A 20,102-nucleotide genomic window follows, 5' to 3' on the forward strand; every position below is an offset into this window, starting at 1 on the left:
TAAGCAAGCGGGTTGTCTTCCATCCCCTCCCACCCTCTGAGCAATGCAGGAGCTTCCCACGCCTCTGAGCCCTGCCCAACACCACAGACCCACTGCTGGCAACCACCTCAGTGAATCATCTGAAACTTTTATTACACCGATTTGGTTTACAATCTTTGTACTTTGATATTTCCAACAAAAAAGGCAACATTGTGATATACTGTTTGTACATATATAGAGAGACAGACAGAGCTAGATCATATTGACAGAGTTGAAAAGTAAAAACCGTTTCCCAGTGTTCACAAAAGGATTTATTCACCACGTACCCGCTTCTGCCTTGCCCTGCCTGATGGATACAGACACCGAGGTGCCACTGGCCCCTGGCTGACAGGACCTTTACCTGCACCGTGTCACATCCACATAGATCAGAAAGGATGGAGTGCAGGGCTGCCCTGGCAGCAGGGGTGCTGACAGGGCTCAGCCCCAAGCCCTCACAGGTTTGTGTAGCTCCCTTCCCAACTACTGATGGATGCTCCAGGGGCCACGTCCAAAGGAATTCCTAACCAGTAGTAGCAGCTGTGAAACCTCCCTACCTGGGCAACTCCCACTACTTGTTTCCCATCCTCGAGACCGAGGTATTGAATATACTTATTTATTTTTATTTGCATTTACAAAATATTTTCACTGGATGACACACCTCAATGAGATGAGAACTCATGTTCAGAAACAGCAGAAAAGACCCAGATCAGCATCAGGCTGATGAAGCAACAGCTCCAGCAGCGAGGGTGGGGGTTTAATGGGGGTGGCCTGGTCCTAGGCAAGCCTGCCTGTGGCTCCAAGGACAGGGCTGCAGCTGGTCAGCCAGTTGTGCCATGAAAGCTCATGCTTGGAGGGTAGCAATGAGATCCTGCAGACATGCTAGCAGACACATGAGGAGGAACTGGCCACCAGAACGAGTGAGGACAAGGGACGGAAAGAAAAGGGCTTGGGAAAACATGTCATCACAAGAACAACTTCTGACTTGCTTTCCAGCATATTCACTGCTCATTTCCCTGCTAACAGCTTGAGACTGTTAACATCACTTAAGCACCCTTCAAACCCACTCCTGGGCTGCCACATGCAGGAATGCCTGGACAGGTAGCTGTTGCCTGGAGAACTCTTTGCCCTCTCTCCCATCCATCTCTTGGCCAAAAAGCAAAGTCCAAACCAAGCAGCCTGCAGCACTTGCCCACACCCAAGACCAACAGTCATCTATCTGCCAGTCTGCAAGGATTGAAACCATTTCAAATGCCACACACTCTGGCCAGACAGCAACAGCAGATTGTTGGAGTGTGAACATTCCTGCTGTTGGTGGGTCACTTGTCAGCTCCGGGTCCAGCCACCACAGGGTGGGTAAACTAGCTGGTCACTCTGTGCTGAGTGCAGGGCCAGAACAAACCTTAGCTCTCCCATGAGATCTATCTCCAAGGAGTACTGGCAGGCTCTGAGGAGGGGGGGTCATTTGTGGAGGAGGGAACAAGCTTGGGCACTGCCACCACCCCCAACACAGCATCAGCAGCACTCAGCAGTCAGGCTGGGAGCACCCCCTCACCCATGGGTCTGTGCCAGAGAGAAGGTGAGAGACAGGGGTGGCCGGAAGGTAAAGAAGGGGGAAAGGCCCTGGGGCTCTCCCTCGGGCTGTGCGGGACGTGTCCCATCAGGCCGGAGCGGGGCACCCGGCTGGCTCCCTCCCACAGCAGATGGCGAGCCCGGCTCCCGCTGCTCTGAGCAAAGCACACACGGCAGCAGGAAACAGTGGCCAGCTTCCCAAGCCTGGCGGTTTCTGCTCACAGAGACCCAGGCATCGATTTGCAAGGTGTCACACTGGCATATGCCACAAACAGGATGGCAGGTTGATTTTGAGCACCGACTTGGGGAGGAGGAGCAGGCTGCCACAAGGATGAGCAGAGGCTGTGCACAGAAATGGTTGCTGTGTTCAGCCTCCCTTTGCTCCCATGGAGCTGCATTTGTCTAGGCTGAGCTGTCCCTGCCCATTTGGTACCTGCTGGCCCTCTGCACAGTCAGCCAGGGTGCCGGTGGCTGGGGTTCACACACAGAGGGTCCTGAAAATGGGGGTCCTGTGCACTGCCTGTGGGACAGCACAGTGGGGTGAGGAGGACACAGCACGCTTCTAAAACATAGTGCCAAGCACTCCTGCCCTGAAACACATGCAGACAACTAACACAAACTCTTCCAGTCACTGGAGACCCACCACTGTATTCCATCACCCCTACAGCAGGTGTGTCCTGTGTCCAGCAGCTTCCCTCCAACCTCAATCACCTGCTAGCCCCATGTACCACCCTGCTGACAGGGCAATTTTGGCTAATCTAGATCCTTTCGTGCTTCTTCAGTTGCAGCAGAGAGGGATGAAGCCTGAGCTCGTGTGGCTGGGAAGATGGGAAGTGGCACAGAGCCAAGCCCTGCATCGGCTTCCCTAGGTGGAGGGGACGGCTCAGAAACGAAACGTTCCTCCTCCCTACAGGGTATGCCTGAAATAGCCAGGCTTGTCAGATCCCTGTCTCTGGCTGTGATGGATTAGCCTCTCCAAGGCACAAGGCAATTTATTCATTAGTGACATTTACACCTTGTGGCCATCGTGGTTGATGACACGTGCTCAAGCTGTCACTGCTGGGCTTGGAGGGGGCATTGCTGCTCCAACAACGCAGTGCGACATGGCCTGGGCACCTCAGCTTGGGAATACCTCCTGCCTTTCTCCTCAGCCAGAGCATGCACAGATTGCCTTGAAAGCTCACTCTGTCCCCGAGCTTCTCAGGATGCCCTGCTCCATTTCCCCCCCACCCTCCCTGCAGTGCAGCACCATTGCTCCAGCACTGCATCCTCCTGCCCCATTTTGCCTTCTGTCTCCTGTAAAAACCATCACCTTTGCAAAGCCTTTTACAGATGTTCTCAACCAGCTCTCTTCCTCCCATGTGTTCATGAGCATTCACATCCTATTCTGCCTTCTGTCAGCTGCCCTCAGCCCCAGCAGAGAGCACAGAGCCCATGTTTGCAGACTTCTCCAGCAGATATGCTGCTTCCACCATGATGCTGTCCCCCACTCCCTCATGCCACAACATCTGACCTACCTCTCCTCTCCTCCCTGGTCTGGAGACCAGGACCACCAAAACATCAAGGCCTTCTGTTTTCTAACTTAGGACAAGTGCTGCAAAATTCTCTGGGAAAGCACGAAGTGATGGCAGGATGTGCTGTGGTTGCTCTGCAGCAAGCAAGCAGTGGGCATGCCAGGGCAGGGAGCGCTGCTGGAAGGCTGTGCACAGGCAGGGGATGGTGAGGTCTGGCCACCAGCATGCCTGTGGTCATCATGCATCTGCTGGCATTCCATGGCACCCAGCAGGGAGGGACCAAAATGATGGGAATGCACGGCCTCGGAGGAGTTCAGGGGAGTGAGTGCTTTGGCTAGCTCAGAGGAATGACAGTTTGCACATCAGGTTTGGGGAGTGAGAAGAGCTGGAAAGCATTGTCCAGGGAGCAGATCCGGCAGCTCTCCAGTTTCAGACAGCCAGCAGTGGATTAGCTTGTTCTCAAACACAGCTTGCTCCATGCTTTTATCCCTGCTCCCTGCCACTCTCTGCAGCAAATGTGACACTTCACACCATCTCCTCACAGAAATCAGGTCAGGAGTTTCCTCTCACAAAGAACAAGCAATGCTCTGTCACCCTGAAAAGCCCTTGCTGCAAGGGTGGATGGGTGTCACCACACCAAAGCCACAAACATATCAACCCTCTGCAGGGCCACACATCCCAGCTGTGCAGGAGCACACAGAACCCCACCCTGCCACATCTGGGTGGATAGCCAGGTCACACCTCCAGGGGCAGAGAAAGATTTTAAACTCTGGCTTTCCTTCCTGATCAACCTACACCACTGCAAAGCCACAGGGCCACCATCCTGATCTGCTCTGGGCATTCCTTCTCCACCAGCACGGCACATTACTAACAGAGATGGAAGGAGTGGAGAGTGTAAACCCACATCATCACCAAAAATCTTTTTTTTTTTTTTTTTTTTTTTAAGCAAGGAACAGCAATGTGAAACACTTCTAACAGCTGTTAAGGCCTTCCTGTGGCATTTCAGTTTGAAAAAGCCGTTGGCATTCCCAAACTGAAATCCTGTTATTTTGGGGTCTGGCTGTCACTGCTGTTTCCCCAGTCATCTGAGCAGTGCTGCTCCATCAGACACACTGCTGCTCTCACTCCCCTCTGCTCAGCCCCTGGGGACAGGCTCTTCCTGGGGGCAGGTGCAGCACAAACAGAGCGCACCAGCTTCTGCCAGGGCTGAGCAGGAGGTGATGCCTGAGTTCAGCTGATCCTCCCTCTGCATCTGCTTCTGGAAATGTGCATAGACTCAGGCTTGGGATTTTCCAAATTTTCACCCTGACTGGCTCATGGGCTGCCATCCAAAGTCTGAATTCATGTCACGGCAGCTGACGGCGCTGCTAATGGACGTTGGGACCATGGGACTGGTACAAAGCACTACGTCATCTCACCACATTCTAGCTAGGCTTCTTCTTTCACTAATGTGAGTAGCTAAGATTGCAGAAGCAGCTTGTGCTGATGGAGAGTGAAAGAACCTCATGTGTCTGTGTGTGAAGTTATTTTGTTCTACAAAATCCACTAATTATAATCACAGTAGGTGATCCATCCATTCACAGAGTTCAAAGGACTGGGGAGGGTTCAGGATGGGCACCAATTTCTCAAGAGCTTCATTTCCCCCAAATGAAGTTTACAAAAACCAAACAAACGAACGAACAAACAAAATGGCCCAACAAAAAGAGTCTTCCTGGGGAATGGGGGAGGAATAAAACCCACTTAGCTTTCCAGCAGCCACTGTGCTTATTCTCAGTGCTGGATGGCCATGCTGCACACTGTAATGGGCTCCTGAAAATCTGGCAGCTTCTGGAAGAGTTGCATAGGTGGATGATATACCTGTTAGTAGAGCCTGTTCACGAGCCGCAGGAAGAGGAGCCTGTTGAGCTCCACAGGGAAACTGTCCCTCCCCCAAGACAGACATGAGGTAAGGAGGGAAGGAGGAAGGGCAGGCCACAAGGCCATGGGTCTTGCAGGTTCAGTTCTGTCCTTGGGACCTCTTTGAGCTCAGAGGCAGAAAGGCTGTGGTCCTGTGGGAGAAAGCTCCTCTCCCGGTGCTGTGGAGGTGCTGTGGAGGTCAATTTGCTTGTTAGCTTGCTTTTGAGGGAGTTGACGAGATCACATCCATAATGTTCCCCTTGGCAGAGCAGCTGTGAGGCAGTAGAGCAGAACAATTCAATCCACTGCTTGTAGAAACTACAGATATTCAACATTCATTCATGTTGGCCAAGTCCCAACACAAAATCTATGCATCAAAGCATCTCTGTGACAGATCAATTTTTCAGGACTCGGGGACAGACCCCTATGAGGAGCTGCTAAGCCAACCTCACATTAGTATAGTACCACTGGCTTCAGTAAAGTTACCCCTAGGAACGAACATAGCCCATTAATTTCTACCTGAAGTGTGACTATGACCCCTTTCCACTTTTTCCAGAATGCCCACAGGGAAAACAGCCCTAGGCAGGCTCAGCCCCAAGTTCCCACTGGGGTCCCAGGTGCTATGAACCAGCCTTTGGTCCCCATGCATACCTGGCTCAGTGGAGAGTGTAGGCCCAAGTGCATCACAGGAAGCAGCAGCACCAGATAGAGCTATCACTTAATCATGTTTCATTTCTGACATTACCTGGATCCAAATCATGTTCCTACAGACTTTATTCCGACCACTGAATGTGAATGAAACACGATCAGAAGGACATATCCCACCTTGAGACTTACAGAGCTTTGGTAACACAACATCTTGGTTGGTGGTGTGGCACTGCAGCCCCAGCCCCTACAGCGACTGCAGCAGAGCAGGAGCACACTGCAGCACAGTCTGTCCCCTGCTAAAGGCAGCACCCTGGTGACATTAGACAGCAGTACTGAAGCCACGGTTGGAAAGGCTGGAAGGAGAGCTTAAAAGGCATTATTTGTCCCACCCCCTAATCAGCAGGTGCTGTTTTACTGGCATTGATGCTACCTATCTTTCTTAAACTTCCACTTCATAAATCTTTTTCTGCAGTTCTCACCCCATGGGCATCCATCAGTCATTAAACAACTCTGCAGCCTTTTGAGTGAAGAGACAGCAAAGAGGGCAGGGACCAGCTGGATTTTTAATGTGCATTTGAGGGGGAGCAGAAAGGAAGGGGGGTGCATTTGTTTGACAATAGATTAACAGCAGTTTCCCCAGCCTTAATACTGTATTTGCCTGGAAGGCCTGGCCTTGGCCATAGGCTGAGATTCCCTCTCCCCATCCTAATGAATGCCCCTACAGCTGCTCACCCTGACAGCCCTCTCTGACACCTCCCTCCTTGGTGTGGAGTGAGACATGACACACAGAGGGCTCAAAGAAGTACCACTTGGCTAGTTGGTGTCATCAACTGGTTCTGCACAAGCAAGGTGCTAGGCACTATTTGGGAAGCTTCCACTGTGTTGAAAGATAAATAAATGGGTGGTGATAAGTCTTGATGATCAGGTAATCCAGAGCTTCTCACACACTTCTTCTCTCTCTCTCTTTTTTTCTCTAGTTTAGAAAAGCTGGAGAGCTCTGAAGTACCTGACAAGTATATTGAAGAGTGGGAAATACCAAATAGCCCAAACCAATTCTCCAGCCTTGCAGAAGTAAGGACTATCCCTCTTCTGGGTTGCATTAGCACCATGAAGGGCCACAAAGAGGAGCTGGTAGCATTCCTGCCTCCCTCCTTTTGGTATATGAGGAAGGTCTGCTGCTAAGTGCAATGCTGAGCCTGACTCTCAGCCCATGGAAAACTGCAATGTTCAAATGATGTATGGAAAAAACCAAAGCCATCTGACTGCCGAGATCCTCCTAATTATTGCCCCCATCATACTGACAAGCACCCAGCTCTGACCTTCCCAGAGGGTGATGTGTGCTGTCCTGCTTTCCTTGTGTAAGCAGCCAGCAGCTCTGTGAGCTCTGCTCACTTCAAAGAGATCTTCTGCACCAGGAATGAGGACACAGCCACCCTGACAGACCAAGGCATTGCTTGCACCTTTGGCCCTCCTGCCCGGGCCAGGCTCAGAGCAGGACTGACATACTCACTACACAGTGAAAACTTCTGCACCACCACTCAAGCCAGGGTCTGGCAAGTGAGATCAAGACTCTGGGCTTGGTGAAAGGCTACAGATAAGAGGCCTGCTTGCGTCAAGAAGGCCATGAGAAAAAGGAACAGAGCCAATCAGACTCACCAGTCAATGAAGGAGAAGTAATGGGATTAAGCTACAGCAGGGAGAACTCAGGTTAGATGTAAGGGAGAAGGCTATCCTGAGAGGAGCCCTCGAATGAGCTGCCAAAGGAACTGTCATCACCAACGTGGAGACGGCAGAGAGCAGACACACGTCTCAGGAAGAGCACAGCCTGACTGCTGCACAGCCCAGAGCTGTGGTGGGTGGTGTCTATGTGCCAGGAGATGGGACCACTCCACCATGGAGAGGCTGTGTGCCCAAACAGGGACAAGCATATATCTGTCTCTGCGTACCTATGCTCATAGCCTGAGCCATAAGGAGAATTACAGCAGCTGGCCTTGGCCCAGGGCACTGCGTTCTCTCACCAACACTTAGGAGAAAACCCTCTTTGCTGGTAGTGTCCCATGCCAGGAGTAGTGTCCCATGCCAGGAGACAGGAGGGAGAGCCCAGTTTTCTGCTCTGAACTTTCCTGCCTGACCAGACATGCCAGGATGAGCCCTAGTTTCAGTTTCTCCTCTTCAGCTCCACCACTTCTCTGTCAAGCCACCAGGCAGCTCCTGTCCCTGCTGCCCAGTCCTGCTGCCCAGTCCTGCTGCCCAGTCCTGCTCCCCTACCATGTCCAAGTGCACCATCTCCCTTTCCTGAGCCTGAGTCATGTCTCCAACCTTGAGAAAATGGAATGGGATGGACCAGGGGGGCAGTTCTACCAGGTGCACTTGGGTAGCACCAAGAATATGAGGGATGGGATCTCTGAGAAATCCTGGCATGCAGTGGGGAACACTGACTAGAGAGGTCCCACTTCTCAGGGTACTGTGGGTCTGGACCAGCCACAGACAGAAGCACTGGGACTACAGCTGGGACCTGGCTGCAGCTGGCACCAGGTACATGGGGAAGGTGTTCAGCAACAGGAAGACTGTATGGATCCTGTGGGTCAGAACAGCAGCCGTGCCTCAAAGATCCACCTGGACAGACCACCTCCAGAATAAGATTTCACAGGTGAAAATGGGGCCAGAGGAACAAGGCCAGGCATTCTCATGGAAAGCCCCAGAAAGAGCCAAGGACAGGTGCCTGAAACTCTGCTGCAGGTGCTAAAAGCTGAGGGGCATAGAGACCCTGCTAATCTGTCCCTGTTGTGAAGACTGTCTTTGCCCCAGGGAGATAAAAGGCCTGCCAAAACTGAGATAAATCCATCTGTCCAAGGCACCTTGGAGGCTGGAGATAGAAAGATGAGCCATTACAGCCTAATTTAAGCAACAGTGCAGATTTCAAAGAGAACATGTCAGGAAGGACAAGCAGGGACCTCATTCCTCACTAATGACCCATTGCAGCTCCACTGCCTCAATTCACTGGGACATACAAGCACACACCATTATCTCCCTGGAGTCAGGAGAACACTCCACATTGGCCTTGGCTTACATTAGGCCCTTGGAGAGAGAAGCACGAGTGCACAGCAAGCCAAATGTCATTACTAAGCAAGGAAATCCCAGGGCTGCTTTCGCCCAGCCTGAATCTATGCCAAAAGTAATGAGAACAAAATGCAGAGAGGGATGTGCCTACACCAGAGACCTTAATCTTCTCTGTCCTCCAAGGGACCCTCTTCTTTAAGCCAACATCTAGCTCTGGTGGTGAAAGTAAGGGCAGAAGTAAGGACTAAGACAGAATCATAAACAGAGTGAGATTTTAAGAGACTTCCTGTTCAAACCACTGTTTTTTGTGGTTTAGCACCCCAGATCCAGGAGGACAAGCTGACTTGAAGGACAAGAGACACTAGCCAGGATATGCAGGGCATACAGAGCAGAACAGACTGCTCTGGAGGAAATGAAAAGTGGAGCCCTACAATGCCCACACGTGCTGACCGCTCCAGGCTTGCCAGCAGGAGATGACTTTAAAAATAGGACCAGTGTGGTACATGGGTGCATTTGCAGCCTCCTCAAGACCTGGGAGGCAAAGCAGTACAGCAGCACAATGAGAGAGACAGACTCCTCATTAACATCTGGCAGGAGGAAGATGGCTGGACTAAATACAGTCCCTCACTGTTCTGTGACAGATGGGGAGGCAGACACCAAGCACAAATGCCCAGGTGCCACTGGACTTGACCTTGTCACCCCAGATGTGCTGCTCTTAGCTTTTGTTTGCCACAGCTGATGCAGGAAGCAGGGTGAAGCTGAGGAGTAGGGCTGTCTGGAGAAATCGCTGGCTGATTTGGCATACACTCCCCAAAGAGCTGACTGAAAAGGAGACAGCTTTTCTGAGAACAAGGACGCAAGAGATCTGGGGATGTGTTGCTGGAGGAGGAAAAGCTGGGTGTGTGCATGCTACAAACACTGTTCCAACTTCAGTGACAAAGGCTCTTTGCCCAGTGTCACTGAGATCCTTTCCAGCAGGGTAGAAGGGGCAGCACAAAGCTCAGAGCAACCTGCCCTGACAAGAGCAAGGCAGAAGAACCCAGTAGCTAATGAGCTACACAGAAGAGTCACCTCACTTCTGACAGCCTGACACCTGCCTGCAAAAACCTCTGTTGTGCAAAACGTTTCGTTTCAATCAGGTTTTCCTCTAACATATCCCCAGCCTCTGTTCTGCAGAGCATCCCTCTTGGCAGTGCCTCCTGCACCAATAGTGGGGTCCCACAGAAACAGAATCCTTTTGATCCTCCTTTCCCCAGCCAAAGTTCCCAATGCTCCAGCATACTTTTGCATTTGTTCCTCCTATCCCCTCAGAGCTCTCTGCCAAAATGAGGCTTCCAGGAGCCTGCAGCTCAGAGTCCACAGCCAGAGCCCAGCTGGATCTCATGCAAAATTTACTTGTGCAGACTTGCACCAACCTGCTGCTCCATTATCAATAGGTGAACTGCAGCTGAACCTACCAGAGACTTCCTTGATGCTTGGCTGAACCAATTAGGACTCACTTCAAAGCCAGGAAGGGTCCCCAGCCACTTGATGTGCCACCTGATACCACAATGTCTCTGCCAGTGCCATCCTCTTCCCCATCCCCAGCTCACCAGGGGCCTCCTGTTTTCTCTTTCCAGCTGAGCCCTCCTCCAGCAAACACATCAGTAGTGCTGCAGATCTCTGCTCCATCTGGATTTGCACATTCATCCCTTCCCCGGTGCTGCATGCCCAAACAGAAAACCCTTTATCAAGGGGATGCTGACTCACAGCTGGCACACCAAAACTTCCTAAGGAGCTGAGCATGGGATCCTCTGGAAGCAAAAATGCCATTCCCAGCAGTGAGAAAAAAGTAACAGTCGGAGCATGGTCTAAAAAAAAAAAAGTGGGGAGGGTCGGGAATGGTCGGGGGAAGGGGAAGAGGCGGATTCGTGGCTTTGAGCCTTTGCTCTAACCTGCCATTGAGCTCCACGTGCCTGGGCACCCATGACCTTCTGTCACAGGCAGCGACACCCTGCTCCAAGGGGCCTGCTCTCCTCCACCCTGTCAGGGGTCTCGCTCCAGTGTGGGAAGCAGGGTGGGCAGGGGTGCAGCAGGGTGCTTTTTGGTGGCTGCTGGTTCCTTGGAGCACGAGCCAGCCTGGAGCCAGGGCTGGGAGCCAAAGCCACCCCCTCCCTGCATCAGGCCTGTTGTTTTATTCCCCCCTTTGGGTCTTGATACCATGAATTATGGTCTTGCTGTTGGTTTGGTTGTTTTTGTTGTTTTTTTTTTTTGCATGTGGTGATCGGTCGAGAGTTCTGTGCCATGTCAGGGGGAGCATCAGCATCCACCCCTTGGGGAGGAGGTCAGAGCCACAGCGGGGGAAGCTTTCGCTGGCTGCCAGAGCAGGATGCCATGTCCACTCCATCCTGATGTCCTCTTGGGCTATCCCCCTCGTGCTCCTCTCCCCAAATCCTGCGCCGGCTTGGGCTGGGCAATGGACAATGAGATCTCACCGCCTTCTGCTTTCACAGTGAGGTCTCCACGCAGGACCCATTGCGGTGGAGGTGACGGTGGTCGTGGTTCAGGCAGCCTTCATTGCGGTGTACAATGAGGACAGGGAAGTAGAGGGCATCCTGATAAGGAGGGGGGTCTTCCTCCTCCACAGTCACCTGGCTGGAGAGGCGCGTCTGCTCAGTGGGGCAGCTCTGCTCATTCAGGCTGCCACTCCGGCTCTGCCAGAGGCAGCTGCGGCGTGAGCCATACAGGCGGCCCAGGGAGAAGCGGCTGCTGCTGAAGGGAATCCTGGGGCTGCCGTTGCAGATGCTCAGAGCGCTGCGGGAGAAGATGGAGGAGCTGCTTATAGTCCTGTGGCAGCGCTCGCAGTTCTGCCGGTAGCCCCCGTAGCGGCAGGCAGAGTAGCTGGTGCAGCCGGAGAGCCCCACCAAGTCCATCAGCACCGCTTCCGAGTAGCTGGGCACCAGCTGCTGGTTGGAGCGTATGTGCCACTCCAGCTCCGTGCTGTCCACCGTGTTGACACGGGGCATCCTCCGGCAGAAGGAGCGCTCCTCGGCCGGCGTCACCGCCACGTAATCGAACCCAAAGAGTTTTTCCACGTGGTAATGGACGTAGGAGGTGCGGTACTCATTTAGCACCCGCAGGGGCCAGGATAAGGTCAGCAGAGCTGCCACCCAGAAGACATAGTGAGATACGTACCAAGGCAGGTTGTCTGGGTCAGAGAAGGCCACCATGTATTCCTTGAAGTCCACATTTTTGAGGTGCATCCCCTCCCTGGCCTCCATGTAATCGTCTAGGCCCTCGTTCTCCGTGAAGAAGCGGGCCCGCTGGGTCAGATAGGAGTTCTCGGACTCCACGTTGGCAAAGCTGAAACACTTGGTGAAGCGGAGCCGTGTGGCTGGGTAGCTCTCCAGGTCGATGAGATCCTTGGAGATGTCCTTGACCCCGCAGTTGGAGTAATCAAACTCGGCCTCTGCCACGTGGGTGTTGACCCGCTCGTGGTACACCTGGGTGGTGGTGTAGGCGTCCCCGTTGCGGTAGCGGGTGACCTGCCGGGTCCTGCGGACGTAGTGGTAGCTGATGGCCTTCCACCAGATGCAGGGCGTCGCCTGCTGCATCCGCTGCACGCGCTCGTGCACGCTCTCCACGTCCACCTTGTACTGCAGCTCGTTGCGCGTGTAGCAGTGCCAGCACTCCACCAGGTACACCACGTAGAGCATCACCAGGAAAGCCAAGGGGATGTAGACGTAGCCGTTGGAGCAGGGGCTGTCATGGTACATCATGGACTTGCCCTTGTAAGCGCTGTCGAAGGTCAGCCGGGTCACCTTGGTGACGTGGCACCAAGTCATGGCTCCCATGCAGCCATACATGAGGAGGGACAGCAGCAGGCATTTCCAGTGGGACTCTCGGCACAGGGACTTGCTGAGAGACTGCTTCACTGGCCGCTGCTGCTCCGGGGCACCAGGAAGAAGAGAGAGAAAACAAGAGAGGAATCAGTAGGCTGCAGCGGCAGGGGAAGGGGAGCAGGCAGCAGGGTGCTGTGGTAGCACCTATAGCTCTGTGAACAGAGACCAAACAGCAGATGCCATGGGGCTCCTGGCCTCAGCAGGCAGGGCAGAGGCTGGGATCTCTCACAGAATGACAGTCATGCAGTGCAGGCAACTATCACCTCCATTTCTGGTGCTCTGCCCCTCCCTGAGAGACAGACAGAGCCCAGCTGGACATGGGGGGAGAGAGGCAAAGGATAACTCTGTCAGCCACACCCTGAGCATCTCCCTTCTCCAGCAGGGAGTAAAACCCTACCATTGCCATTTCCCAAGGAGAGCTATTGGAGCACCAGGTAAGAGTCTGGGTGATCTCCTCCACATTCCTCAGCTCTTGCACCCACCCCACCAGCACAGGCAGCTCTAACTGATGTCATCCCACCTGAGCCCCTCACCACAGCTCATCCCACTGCACAGGAGTCTCTTCCCTGCTTCCCAGTAATGACCAACAGCAACATTGCAATTCCTCCACCAGGGCGGCACAAGCTGCCCGGTGTGCCTGTCAGATGGAGAAACAGACCTTCTGCAGCTGGGAAGGTCTGTGTTTGCTAATGACAATTCCCACTACAACACTTGGCAGCCTAAGGAGCTCTGAAGTGCTTCTCAAGTGCTTTATAAACCATACCAATGAGAAAGTACTTTTCCACTATTGAAATGGAGCCACCTCTGGTAGGAGAGAAAGCAAATATGGAGTAATATCCTAAAAAGTGTTCAGGCTGGAAGGAAGGAGCATCCTACTAATCTGCAGCAGCAAGGAGTGCAAGAGGCCACTCACAGCTGCTGGCAAATGTGCCTGCTTGCACTGGGATTCAGATGTGAGTCCACACTTCTGAAAAAATTGCTCTTAGGTCTTTCATGGTGAGGAAAAGGCAGAACTTCAGCAACATGACTTTTTAAAGAGATTGCACTGGTGCCTTTACCACAGTACAGTGCAGGGTTTCACACAAACCCATGAAAAAAACTTGGTTAAGGAAACCTCTGTCACTCTGCAATACTCTGAAGTCCCAAATATTGATCCATTGTCTGTGAGATCTGACATCATCCTACCCAAAGAAAGAACAGACAAAGTAACTATTTGCTTTCTTATACAGAAGATTTCATCCAGCAATCTCCAAAGGTGCAACCTGAGAGAGGGGGTCAAGAACCCCAGCCTTGTGCAGATGCCACCAAATTCACTCAGAGGCTTCAAGCTTTGCTGTCCCTCTGCACCTGCAGGCAGCAGCAGCTCCTGAGCCCACCTCTGCTGTGGCAGGGGCCAACACCAGCTGTAATGACACTGCTCACAGCACTGCAGTTCAAGCCTGGCTCCATTATTCTCCACTCCTCAGCATGCTGGGCTGGAGAGGTCTCTCGTCCAGGAATCCCAAACAACTGAATGGGCTCACACTGCTATGAAGCAGGAGGGACACTTTCACTCTGGTATGAAAACGAAAATTAAAGCAAGAACCAGAAATCACAAGGGCACTGGCAGGTCTAGGAACAGACCTGGGCCTCTTCTTTCATTTAAGAAATGCATCTTGCTCTTCTGAAGAGCCCCTCATTCCTGGCTTGGTGCTCTAGAGTCCCACAGGCCAATCTTTCCTCCCCACCCTTGTCAAAGCCTGCCATTGGGACGTCTGTCGCTGCACTCATGGATCCTGCCCAAATCTCCAGCAGAGGTTTCCCTCCTAGAAGCACAGAGCTCCCCTGCCTGCCCACCCCAACAGCCAGCCCATGATGAGCAGAGCAGGCAGCACACCCAGAGACACCACTGCTGGCAAGGGGAATGGTGGCATATTCCACTGGCACTCCCAGCCATCAGAAATGCTGAGCTCCTCTCTTTGAAGCCACTAGCTGAGAGCAGGACCTGGGGACAGAGAGACAAACAGACAGAGCCCAGGGCTGGCAGGTGGGGTGGTGCTGGCCTGCAGGCAGCTCAGAGAGGTGCAGGGTGGCCCTGCTGGCAGTGCTGGCACAGATACATGTGCAGCCCAGTCTTCCCGGTGCAACTGACCACTGCAGCAGCCTCACAGTCATGGGGCAAGGAGGCAACCCCAGGTAAGAGAAAAGGGAGTGAGGAGAAGAAGTGGGGAGCCTTTCAGGAGGCAGAGCCACCTGAGCTGTGCTCTCCCTCCTGAGGTCAAGGCTGCAGTTAGCAGAGGCTGCTCAGACCCCTCTTTCTTTGCTTGGTTGCAGCACAGCTCTCCCATGCTGGAGTACAGTACCACTGCCCAGGCAGCTAAAGGCTTCCTCTCTCACTGCTGCCTTCTGCGTTGCAGGCTTTCCCTGGCAGCGGCAGCTCTGACTGTGAGGATCTAAAGGAGCAGCTCAGCCAAAGGAGGAGCATGGGGAGGGTCTGAACAGGGCCCTTGGAGTGGTACATGCCAAACCTGGGGCGTCTGTGGGGTGTGAATGCTGAGAAACAGCACCTTGTTTAGGAGGTAGATATGCAAACAGAGCACAAGGAATAAAGCAAAGCATCCAGCTCATTCATTTGCCAGCTGGGGAAGGGGCACCAGAATGACAGATCTTTGGACACGTCTGTCTCAGAAAAGCAAATTCCACCTCACAGTCAGTCCCCAGCCCCTGACATTCTGCACTGCCTGTGTCGCAGGAGAAGGGAGATGCTGGCTGCCACCCTGCAGAGATGTAGGCAAGCCCCACTGCGGTTACCCACCCAGGGCAGGGAGCACGATGCAGCCCAGGCTTGGTTCCAGGAACTGTGTTAGCAGGGCTCTAGTCCATGCATTAGTCTCCTCCTAGGACTACGCAGTATTTAGATACTGCAGCGCTTTTACAGGGTCACGCTAACCCCTGCTGTAAACTGTTTACAACCCAGCCTTGTCCTAGGCTTTTGAGGCAAAACACACACACCTCAGCTCCTCTGGTGGGGGCTCCGAAAGCTGAGCAAGTGCCAGTGACGGGATACAGCCACAGCAGAGACAGAGGAGGAGCCAGATGCAGAGTCTAATCCCAGTAGGAACTGCAGCATCCCTGCTCCTCTCCCAGGCTGCAAAGGGCTCACAGGAGCAAACAATCAGCTCCACAGATTCCTCCGCAGAAGCAGCTGAATAAGATTGTCTCCTTGAGCTCTTAACCAGCCTTGGATAAGTCCAGCATAGCAAACAAGCAGATGAAAAAGCTGGGGAAAGAGAAATCTGTCTCAACAGTGTCACTAGGAGGAGAGCAGGCACTGATATAAATGCCATCATCATCTGCCCGCTGCAGTCTGATGGAATGAGGCAAAAGACTTGCCCTACTTCACTGCAAACAGGGTTTCCCTCCATCACCGGGAGCCTCCCTCACTGCTCAGGCTCCAGCACTGGAGAGTGGTGAGCAAATCTGCTACTGCAGGTGCACTGGAACATCCCTGCAGTGCTAGGGGGCAAGGCTGGCCATAGCTTAGCCAGACCTCTTGTGGGATCCCAACCAGCTCCCTTCCCTGTGCTTCAGTTCACCTCAAGGAACGCATGGGGCAAGCCACAGCGGGCACTACCTGAGACACAGCTCGGGAAAGGCAAGGGGGGGCTGCTCCTTGGGCCTCCCCTCCCTCCTGCCTGGCACTGGCCTCTGACACTGCCCCTGAAGTGGACAGAGATGGAGGCCCACACCTGCAGCTGCTGCTCAGGATGCGTGGGGAGGGATGGAGGGATGGAGGGATGGAGGGATGGAGGGGATGACTCACAACCAGCCATGAAGCAAAAGGAGACACCCACAATGCACAGGGCAGAGGCAGTAGAAGAGGAGACCCCCAACACTGCTTGCACTAAACTCCTTTGAGGTCTGGGGGATCCTCTTTTGAAAAAACAGCCTCAAGGAGACGAACCTGCCCAGCACATGGGTCAAAATCCCTTAATCACCCCTGCAACCTTGACCCTGCAACTTTGAATACTAAAACCCATCAAGTCCTTCAAGCTACTCCCAATAACAGCCTGGCCCTGGCCCCATCCACTGTCCCCTTTTTTAACAAGCATTTCCATGTCATTACCTCCCATGCCTCTCACCTGCCTCTCCCTGCAGAAACCTCTGTGAAATCTCTGATTCACCTCCAGAATGCTAAACCTTCATATTTTGAGACAGCCTAGGATTCAGAGGGTTAGGAATCCTAGAGACAGCCCTCTAGAGGGCTGAAAAAACAACCCAAAAAAAGCCCCAGAGCAGCAGCCCGAAGGCCCAGGTAGCTCCCGAGTGCCAGGTGGTGGCAGCAGCCTGCAGGGGACTCCAGAGGGACTCCTGAGCATCAGTTTCCATGGCTCTTCCCCAGGATTCACTTACATCATGCAAGAAATGAATAAGCCCTGATTCCTTTGACCTCAAATCCCCAGAAAAAGGGAGGTAGGGAGGATCCAGTCATTTCTAGGAATTACCACTGTCTTCGAAGGCTCTGGACAAACATTGGCAACTCCTGGCCAGGATGGTCCCAGCAAATACCCACATCACACACCCCAAGCCTACAGCCCAGGTTCAGGAACTACCTGCCTACAAGCAAGAGGTGGCTCAGTCCCAGGCTGGCAGGGTTGCCAACTGCAGAGGACAGAGGAAGGCTGAGCATCGACAAGCCAGGGAATCCTGCCAGCAGTCAGCTCCTGCAGTGGTACCAAGGTCTCCATTTCACACAGCAGCTTGGAGGAGGACTGCTTCCTTCCATCAGATCCCTCCTGAGCAGCAGGACAAGGACATGTTTTTGCTTGTTCCCAGGCTGAAGAGCTTGTTCCTTGGCGTCTCCTACCCTCCAAGTATGAACTGAGGAGTGAAATTCAGTTCACCACCACTAAGTGTGGGTGTAGGCATGTGATGCCAAGATGGAACAAGGGCTCAGTCAGCTCTGGTTAGTAGCTCTTGCTACTTGCCTTGCTGGGACAAGATGAGAAGCGCCCAAAGCCCTGCCTGGCTCCTAGACACAGCAAACTGAGATATCAAGACGAGACACCTTCAAACAGGACAGGGTAAGTTTCCCATTTTCCAGACATCTCCCCTGGCTTCCCACTTGCCCTGGCCAATGGACCCTGACATGGGATTGAGCCACACTGCAGGGACACTCGGCAATGCTGGCACCAGCAGCTGGCTCTGATGGAAACGAGGACATTGCACAGCCCGTATGGCACTGCATAGGCACTAGAGGGGAGGAGGAACATTCTCCCCTCCTGATAGTTCTGAAGACAAGAGGATTGCACTAGGTCAGCCCATGAATCCAAGATTGCCACTAAAGTCTCTCCTCATTGCATCAGATGAGACACCAGCAAGCATGGCACCATCACGAGAGGCTGCAGCTTCCCTCTCCTCCATCAGCTGCTTCATGCAAGTCTGTGATAGCTTCTGGCCGCAAGAAGGATGCCCTTAGCCTAAACAGGGCAGGTCATGGACTACAGCCCTTCTGCCTGCTCCCATGGAGTGTTATACTGACACCCTTGCTGGCAGCCACCACAGAGTAACTGTGGTGCCCAGACAACCTTATAATCCCTGCGAGCCAGGGGGCACTGTAGGTGAGGGAAACTCGTCCGGGCACTGCCCCTGCTACACTTCTTTCACCCAAACTGGCTCTTGCTCTGGCACCTCTGAAAAGTCTGTGCCATCTAGAAAGTAGAATCAGCACTGCCAGAGCACTGGCAGTAAGAGACCACATCACAGTAGGGCACAAGCACATCCTCACGAGAAAAAAGCACCTCACAGTTTGGCTACCCTCATCAGGATCTGTTTGAAGAGCTGGGCTCAGATCATCAGGAGTTGTTGAATGCAGGCAGAAAGAGAGGAACAGACACAGAGTATACAGTATTTGTACAGCTTCCCAGTCCTTGAACTTCAGCATTCCTCTCCTGCAATTATTTCTATCTAAATATAAATCTGTATATATAGAATAACTGTGCATGGGCACACATGTTCTGCCCGAGCCAAGGAGGCAGAGAATACCAGGATTATGCAGCACTCACAAACTGCAGCTCCTCATCAGCAGAAGGGGAAGTGATGCACCAGCTTCTGAGTACCCCCACAAGCTGCCCTTTGAGCTGTGGTCTCACCAGACGGGGCAGCCCACCACCTGCAGGAGAACACTGCCCTTCCTACACTGCCTAGTTGCCCTCCATGGGTCAGCACCCCCATGGCATAAAGTGAGTCCCACCAGTCAGAGCAGTTGCCTTCTCTCTTCTTGGGAAGCCCAAGCTGCAAGCAGGATCTGAGGAGGCAGACAAAAGGGCTGGCACTCCTGCCTCCCGGCGGTGCTCCCAAGGCACAGGGCACCCTGCTCTTGACCCTTTCTGGCGTCTGCTGCCTGGACTCCAGAAAAGTCATCTGCTGAGGGAGACTGCAGCACACCTGGAGGCAAGGCTGTGCTGGTACCTGGCCTGCCCCAGTCTGCACCTTCCACTTCTCTAGCTGGGAGCAGCCGCCAGCCAGCAACAGCCCCTGGCTTTGCCATGTCCCCAAGCCCTCTATCCTGCTGCCCACCGCGTCCTGCCTCACAGCGACCCAGGCAGCTGTGCCACATCCTGGGTGCCCCCAGAAGCCAGCGCACAGCAAGGAGGGAGTCTCCACGTCCACTCCTCCCAAGCATAACAAGCTCTGCCCGCGGCTGTAAGCCCAAACCGTGCCCCGCGCTTCTCGTTTCTGATTTTTTTCCTTGCTCCTCCATCCCGGCCACTCCAGCTCCGGCCCCCGCTCCGGACGGCGCTGGCTGCTGCCTCCCTTCCAGCCCCGGAGGCTCCGCAGCGATCCCCAGGTGACTGGCAGCGATGGAGAAGAGGCGCCCCGGGGCAGCCCTTTGGCGGCGCGGACCGACGGCTGGGTATGCTCGCCCCCGAACCCCACTGCCCCCCGGCCCGCATCGCATCCCCGGGGCCGGAGCGGGGCGAGAGGGGCTCCCAGCGAGCGGCTCCGTACCTGTGCGGGCAAAGCCCGGCCCGGCCCGCGGCGGGGCGGTCAATGACCGCGCCATGCAAAGCGCCCGGGGAAGGAAGGGTGGTCGGGGGCAGCCCCGGGCCGGGGGCGGCCGCTCTGCTCACCTCCTCTCTGGCCCCCTCCGCCTCCTCCTCCGGAGGCACCGGCGTGCTGCTGCCTCCCTCGCTGGCGGCGGCCGCCGAGGCCGGGGGGGACATGGCGGCGGGGGCGCCCCGCTGGCGGTGCCTGCGGGCTGGGCAGCCGCATTATCCCGCCCGCCGCCGGGCGCTGCCTCGCCGGTGGCCGGGCGGGCGGCGGGGCGGCGCGGCGGGCGGGCGGCGCGGCGGCATCGCCCCCAGCCGCGGCTCGGCGGCAGCGCTGGCCGCCCGCCGGCCCCGGCCCCGGCCCCGCCGCAGCGCAGCGCCGCTACACGCGGCGGAGGGCGGGCAGAGCCGCGGTGGGAGGGCCGCGGCGGAGGCGGGGGGAACGGCACGGGGATGGGATGGGATGGGATGGGACGGGACGGGAC

General features: G+C 54.4%; 1 protein-coding gene across 3 annotated transcripts; it reads right to left on the reverse strand.

Moving 5' to 3' along the window:
• Positions 1–107: 107 nt before the first annotated feature.
• Positions 108–19,964, reverse strand: TMEM151B (transmembrane protein 151B). Of its 3 annotated transcripts, none has more exons than XR_011679433.1 (3): positions 19,699–19,964; positions 10,640–12,628; positions 108–5,269 (listed from the first exon to the last, which is right to left on the reverse strand). XR_011679433.1 is itself a non-coding variant. In XM_071428470.1 (2 exons), exons 1-2 carry the CDS (start codon positions 19,789–19,791, stop codon positions 11,192–11,194), a joined length of 1,530 nt encoding a protein of 509 aa, XP_071284571.1. In that variant the 5' UTR covers positions 19,792–19,964; the 3' UTR covers positions 108–11,191. The 3 variants fall into 3 exon arrangements, 1 of the variants encoding a protein (XP_071284571.1); XR_011679432.1 differs by having other exon boundaries at positions 10,163–12,628; XM_071428470.1 differs by having other exon boundaries at positions 108–12,628.
• Between the last annotated feature and the right edge of the window lie 138 nt (positions 19,965–20,102).

The sequence above is a fragment of the Agelaius tricolor genome, unplaced genomic scaffold, assembly GCF_023055355.1.
Source record: "Agelaius tricolor isolate 1412-34295 unplaced genomic scaffold, bAgeTri1.0.p SCAF_1, whole genome shotgun sequence".
Classification (NCBI taxonomy): Eukaryota; Metazoa; Chordata; class Aves; order Passeriformes; family Icteridae; genus Agelaius; species Agelaius tricolor.